We start from the raw sequence: 6,979 nt of genomic DNA, 5'->3' as shown, positions 1-6,979 counted from the left end.
TACAGCGTCATAAGTAGGACAGATAAAGTTTTTAAAGTTCAGTTAGACAACAGACAGGTAAATATAGCTATAGATAGGCTAAAACCTGCATATTTATTAGAGTCAGAAACATGTGTTGAGAAATCAGGTCCAATATCAGGCAGTACAAACGTAGATTTAAATTCAGAATTAAGTAGAGAGAATAACGATAAGTTAATCACTTATACCACCCGGTGTGGCAGAACCAGTAGGCCACCGGTGCGTTTTCGTATATAATATAGAGTAATCATTAAATGTATGTCATATGAAATTTCTTGTAAATGTAACCTCAAAGTTTCAATCATTTTACGTAGAACTCCCAAGAGTATACTTTGTTTAATATTGTGATAAATGCCTATCATAGTCACTATGGGCAAACAACAATCTAAGAACGCTGAAGTTGTTATTGCTCAGCAAGGATCAGATAACTCGGCCACTGCCGCTATTGAGAGAAAGTTAGAACTTTTTAGTTTACTTGCTATAGCGATGATAGTGATAATCATGTGTATATGTATCTACGTGAGGTGTAGAAGATGTGGCCGAAGTGTGAAAGAAAGAGTAATGAAGGATATCATCTCGATGGCAGAGCAGGGACGCGCAGCCGGGGCAGTAGCCCAAACAGCAGGCCCGCTGGCCGCGAAACCTCCCAATTCCTCTGCATCTTCTACATTTTATTGATAACGGTATTGTTTAATTATTGTGTATTGTGTTAAATTTTTATGTAGAGTCAGTAAGTATAATAGGCTTACACATAACATTTTCGTATTATTTCCATTTTCGTAATTCTGTGTAATTTTAAATTAAATAACGTAACTTATATTTACTGTCTACCCCGTAAGAGATGGTAACTACTTGTTCATAACAACATGTAACAATCAGTTCTTATTTTTGTTTTGCATAGCATTGTATTCAATTCAGTGAATGTAATTTTACACCCGTGCCCGTTGCCACTGTGTGTTCGAGTCCTGTGTCAGCAAATACATACTTTGTTTATAAAGTCAATAGCGTTATTTTGTACTGTAACAAATTAAAGTAATGGTTACCCTATGATTGTAAATTTTAGGACATTCTTTTTTTTTCAAATTTATTTCATTTTTTGTAAAAGGGGGGGAGTATTGTAGGTGCTGACACAGCGCTAGCGCACAGCTAGCGGAGGCAGCCCCTCGCCTCACGGAGTCTCTACGGTCCGGGCAACGGGGCAACACGCCTCAGAATTGGCTTTTCTAATATTTTACGTAGAACGCGCGCTCTATTGTGTTGATAAAGTGTAATGTAAATTTACTGTGTTTTTCTGGAAAATAGACAGTGATCTCTATTAAGTGATTTTATTCATGAGCCCCAATAACACACCAAGGTCGATAACGTATAGAGATTTGGAAATTTCCTGCTCTTACGTTAAGGTTGGATGACATGATTCGCGAGACTCTTTCCAAAGTGTTAAATTGTGACTTAGGTGACAAAGCTTGGGATCAAGCATCTTTGCCGGTTAGATTTGGTGGTTTGGGAGTCAGGAGGGTTTCTGACGTGGCGCTTCCTGCTTTCCTTTCATCTGCCTATGCTTCCAATCATCTATTCGGTAGTATTGTTAACCCATCTTTGGGTTCCGTGGAGATTGCAACACTGACGCGTAAATGTCAAGACGCGTATCTTAGTTTTAATTTCGTATTTTTATTATAATCATAGTTTTTAGTCGACTAATTTACTTGTATTTGTGTTAATTTTAGTATATAAAGTGTGTAAATTGAAATTTGTGTATTTGAAGTGGAAATACTGGTGTAAATTCAAATCAGCTGATTGTCGTACGGAGACCAACGGACACCGACGTTACAAATTCGAAAATACGGACTAAAACCTGGGGAGTATTGCTTTGTTCCATATTATTACATTAGCTAGCGATAAATATTATTGCTATAACATAATAGTACACAGATCACACCAGAGATTAAAGTCCAACCTCACACCCGGCGCCGTTGTAGTCTCGCTTTGTTTTGACGTTAAGTAGAAACATAGTTGACGACAAAAAAACGGAAACACACAATGTTTTTCTATTTATTTACACACTTACAATAACATTATATTGTTGGCATTATATTGTATATTGTAGCAGTGTAAAACATTACTTTTTACTCCACAAATTAGACATAAATAACGTACACAAAGTATTTTGTTATGTAGGTACTTATTGCAGATTGCTAAGTAAAATATTATTAACAATATTATAGGTATTTTCTATTTTTCTTGGAATAGTTACTGCTGCCTTTCCTTTATTATTTCAGATTCTGTCTAGTATGGCTCCCTGCAGCAAAAAGGACCTAGAACAAAAACTGAAGCAAGCCCTTCTTGAACTACAGGCGTCTCAAGAAGAATGCAAGAAGCTTCTAGAAGAACATGAAGAGAGTGAGGCAGAAGTAATTAATGTAAATAATAGAATACTGTCTTTAAAGAACGAGCTCACCGAGTTAGATGGTCGGTATAAGGACTTGCAACACCAACGGGACTACTTACAATCCGTGATCAACTCACAGGATGAATGTCGAAACAACCATGAGGCTGCTCTAAATCGTATCAGAGAACTAGAGCAACAGGTTGCTATAGCCTACAATACAATAAAAGCTCATGAAGACCAACATTCCATCAACGAGTCACAACAAACTATGGCGTTATACAATGAGTTAGTCCGTGGAGAAAATTGCCAAAATAATGAGTCCATGACCATAGATCTCACCTCAATGAGTGATAAATATAGTGATGATTATGAAGGTTGTGAAGAAACACATAAATTGAGATAAGAAAATTGTGAGCTCCAACGCCAATTAGCACGTTTACAGCAATTATATGGGAATGCACAGAAGGAAATCACTGAACACATCAAGGCAACAGAGTCCCTGGTTATTAATACGGAACGGCTTGAGTCTCTGGTGCACGACCGAAACCTGGAGCTGGAAACACTCCGCGCCAAAACAAGCAGCGAGTCTAGCGAGGATTTGCAGCGCGGGGGGTTGGTCGTAATTTCTGGAGCCTCACCGTCCACTAGCGCCGCATGTACCACGCTGCGCGAGACCGCTCCGCGAGGTACCGCGCCCCGTAGGGCTGCGAGACGCAGAGCCGCGCCGCCCAGTGCTGCGTCGCCTATTGCTGCGCCGGCCAGGGCTGCATCGCGTAGGGCTGCGACACGCAGAGCCGCACCGCCCATCGCCGCGTCGCCTATTGCTGCGCCGGCCAGGACTGCATCGCGTAGGGCTGCGACACGCAGAGCCGCGCCGCCCAGTGCCGCGTCGCCTAGTGCTGCGCCGGCAAGGGCCACATCGCGTAGGGTTGCGACACGCAGAGCCGCGCCGCCTATTGCCGCGTTGCCTAGTGCTGCGCCGGCAAGGGTCACACCGCGAAGAGCTGCGAAACGCGGTGCCGTGCTCCCCGACGGTGCGCCGCTGTCCGCAGTGATGTGCGACACCGCACCGCCCAACAACGAGCCGCCGTGTGCCGCGCTGCCAAGTGTCGCGCCGGCCGGTGATGTGCCGCCGGGAGCCGAGCCGCGGAGGGTCAGAGTCCGCGGAGCCTCGAGGCGCGGGGCGTCAGCGGCAGTGCCGCCGTCCGCGGCGCAAGCGCCTGCGGCGCCCCCGCCCGCTGCGCCGCCAGGTGGGGCGCTGCGAGGGCCCGGAAAGTTCGCGACCGCATTACCAAACATCGTCGCGCCCCAGAAAGACTTTGTCCCGCGTCTAACGAAAAAGACTGTTGTGTTCTCGGACGATATAGGCATAGGTTTAGGACCACTTTTAAAAAACTCTTTTGATCATGACATTATTAATGTGTGCATGCCTGGCGCGTCATATTCACAAATCATCACAAAACTATTCCAGTGTAAATATGATGCGAACACTACCGTTATTCTTTTAGTAGGCAATAGTACAGGGCTCACAAAACAGCAGTTAACTAAGTATCATAGGTCGCTAATGACTGTTGAGTGTGGAAACTTAATTATTTGTTCGTTTCCATACTCAAATTCATTAGCTAGTGAGGAAAATAATTATATATTTTCTCTCAACCAACACCTTTATAACAGAACCTGTCATCATAGTAATATTATTTATTTAGATTTGAATAAGTTTATTCGAAATTGTATAATAACGACAGATAGAATATATCTATCTAAGTACTTTAAAAAAATTATATGTTCAGTACTAGTTTTTTATATTACAGACACTTCTGCCAGACCAGGCAGTAAACTTATTGACTGTACTGTCTTTTACAGTACAAAACTTTTTATTGACGGTAGTCAGCCATGTACCACGAATGGTACTTCATCTTTAAACTAGACAATAAGACAAAAGAGAAGCTTGGAATATTAAAACTAGTTCACCAAAATATTCAAGGCTTCTCTGAATAACTCGTAGAATTATTTTTAGAGACATTTTTTATTGACATTTTATGTATTACAGAGCATTGGTTTAAGGATTATGAATTGTTATTAGGTTTTAAAAATTATCATTTCGCTAGCGCTTTCTGTCGAAAGATCAAATTACGTGGTGGCACCCTTATTTTTATCAGAAATAGTTTAAAATATAAAGAACGCAAAGATATTACTGGACTTTCGATAGAGGGCACTATGGAGATTTCATGTATAGAAACAGAGAAACATATTGTTGTAGCCGTATACAGACCCCCATACAGTGCTAACTTCACAGTTTTTGAATCAGTGATGGAAAATGTACTGAAGGTCATATCTAAAAGTAATAAAGCCATTATAGTGTGTGGAGATTTTAACGTTGATTTATATGAAGTAGATTCAATTACAACTAGATTTCTAAGTTTGTTTACATCTTTTAACCTTATTAATATACTAGCTTTTGCCCGCGACTTCGTCCGCGTGGCGTGTTATATAAGAGAGAGATCTTTGTGTGTGTGGGAGTGCATACTTATGCAGTTTAGATTTTTTCATAAGTACATTTTTTTTTCCCAATAACTCCCATTTTTCAAAATACAGCCAAAAATAAACTTTATATTTACTAAGGTATGCATGCGTGCTAGATTGAATCAATTGATTGAATTGTTTTTTTTTTAATTGATTGTTCATTGAGTTTTAATTTTAATACACACTTCCTCTCTTCCCTTCAACGTTGCTGTGCCCTATAGGGTCCATGTTTTAGTTCCTATGCCTATGTAACACCCTATTGTACTACATGGAATGCATTAAATAATTTAATTGAATTGAAAATATCTATCTTACGCGGTTTCGATTTTTTCATACAAATGTTTTTTTCCCACTAACTCCCGTTTCCGTGGGAATTTTGCAATATCCTGTTGCAACTAAGCTTTAAGTTAACTAAGGTACCTGCATGCCAAATTTCAAGCGTCTAACTTAAGCGGTTTAGATTTTTCATACAAAAAGATTTTCCCGCTAATTTCCGTTGCCGTGGGAATTCCGGGAATTCCTTTCTTAGTGCACCTCTACGGTACCTAAGCTATGTCCCTTCCAAATTTCAAATGCCTACGTTTAGCCGTTCAGGCTATGCGTTGATATATGTCAGTCACTGAGTCAGTCAGTTTCTCTTTTTTATTTAGATTTGATTTTTTCATACAAATGTTTTTTCCCGCTAACTACCGTTCCCGTGGGAATTTTGTAATATCCTGTTGCAACTAAGCTTTAAGTTTACTAAAGTACCTGCATGCCAAATTTCAAACGTCTAACTTGAGTGGTTTAGATTTTTCATACAAAAGGATTTTCCCGTTAATTCGCGTTCCCGTGGGAATTTGTGAATTCCTTTCTTAGTGCACCTCCACGGTACCTAAGGTACCTGCATGACAAATTTCAAAGGTCTAACTTGAGTGGTTTAGATTTTTCATACAAAAGGATTTTCCCGCTAATTCCCGTTCTCGTAGGAATTTCGGGAATTCCTTTCTTAGTGCACCACTACGGTACTTAAGGTATCTGCATGCCAAATTTCAAACGTCTAACTTGAGTAGTTTAGATTTTTCATACAAAAGGATTTTCCCGCTAATTCCCGTTCCCGTGAGAATTTTGGGAATTCCTTTCTTAGTGCACCTCTACGGTACCTAAGCTATGTCCCTTCCAAATTTCAAATGCCTACGTTTAGCCGTTCAGGCTATGCGTTGATATATGTCAGTCACTGAGTCAGTCAGTTTCTCCTTTTATTTAGATTTGATTTTTTCATACAAATGTTTTTTCCCGCTAACTACCGTTCCCGTGGCAATTTTGTAATATCCAGTTGCAACTAAGCTTTAAGTTTACTACAGTACCTGCATGCCAAATTTCAAACGTCTAACTTGAGTGGTTTAGATTTTTCATACAAAAGGATTTTCCCGCTAATTCCCGTTCTCGTATGAATTTCGGGAATTCCTTTCTTAGTGCACCACTACGGTACTTAAGGTATCTGCATGCCAAATTTCAAACGTCTAACTTGAGTGGTTTAGATTTTTCATACAAAAGGATTTTCCCGCTAATTCCCGTTCCCGTGAGAATTTTGGGAATTCCTTTCTTAGTGCACCTCTACGGTACTTAAGGTACTTGCATGCCAAATTTCAATTGTCTAACTTGAGTGGTTTAGATTTTTCATACAAAAGGATTTTCCCGCTAACTACCGTTCCCGTGGGAATTTTGTAATATCCTGTTGCAACTAAGCTTTAAGTTTACTAAAGTACCTGCATGCCAAATTTCAAACGTCTAACTTGAGTGGTTTAGATTTTTCATACAAAAGGATTTTCCCGTTAATTCGCGTTCCCGTGGGAATTTCGGGAATTCCTTTCTTAGTGCACCTCCACGGTACCTAAGGTACCTGCATGACAAATTTCAAAGGTCTAACTTGAGTGGTTTAGATTTTTCATACAGAAGGATTTTCCCGCTAATTCCCGTTCTCGTGGGAATTTCGGGAATTCCTTTCTTAGTGCACCTCTACGGTACTCAAGGTATCTGCATGCCAAATTTCAAACGTCTAACTTGAGTGGT

The 6,979-nt window shown here is 40.3% G+C and overlaps 1 protein-coding gene across 1 annotated transcript; it reads left to right on the top strand.

The window, feature by feature from the left end:
• The first annotated feature begins 387 nt into the window (after positions 1-387).
• On the top strand, positions 388-4,402 carry LOC126381444 (programmed cell death 6-interacting protein-like). The gene is made up of 5 exons (XM_050030916.1): positions 388-473; positions 2,321-2,426; positions 2,868-3,090; positions 3,457-3,654; positions 4,389-4,402. Exons 1-5 carry the CDS (start codon positions 388-390, stop codon positions 4,400-4,402), a joined length of 627 nt encoding a protein of 208 aa, XP_049886873.1.
• The last annotated feature ends 2,577 nt before the right edge of the window (positions 4,403-6,979 follow it).

This window comes from Pectinophora gossypiella, unplaced genomic scaffold (genome assembly GCF_024362695.1).
Source record: "Pectinophora gossypiella unplaced genomic scaffold, ilPecGoss1.1 Pgos_53, whole genome shotgun sequence".
In the NCBI taxonomy this organism is placed as follows: Eukaryota; Metazoa; Arthropoda; class Insecta; order Lepidoptera; family Gelechiidae; genus Pectinophora; species Pectinophora gossypiella.
The sequence above is the reverse complement of the archived record's forward strand: the minus strand, read 5'-3'. Positions and strand labels throughout refer to the sequence as shown.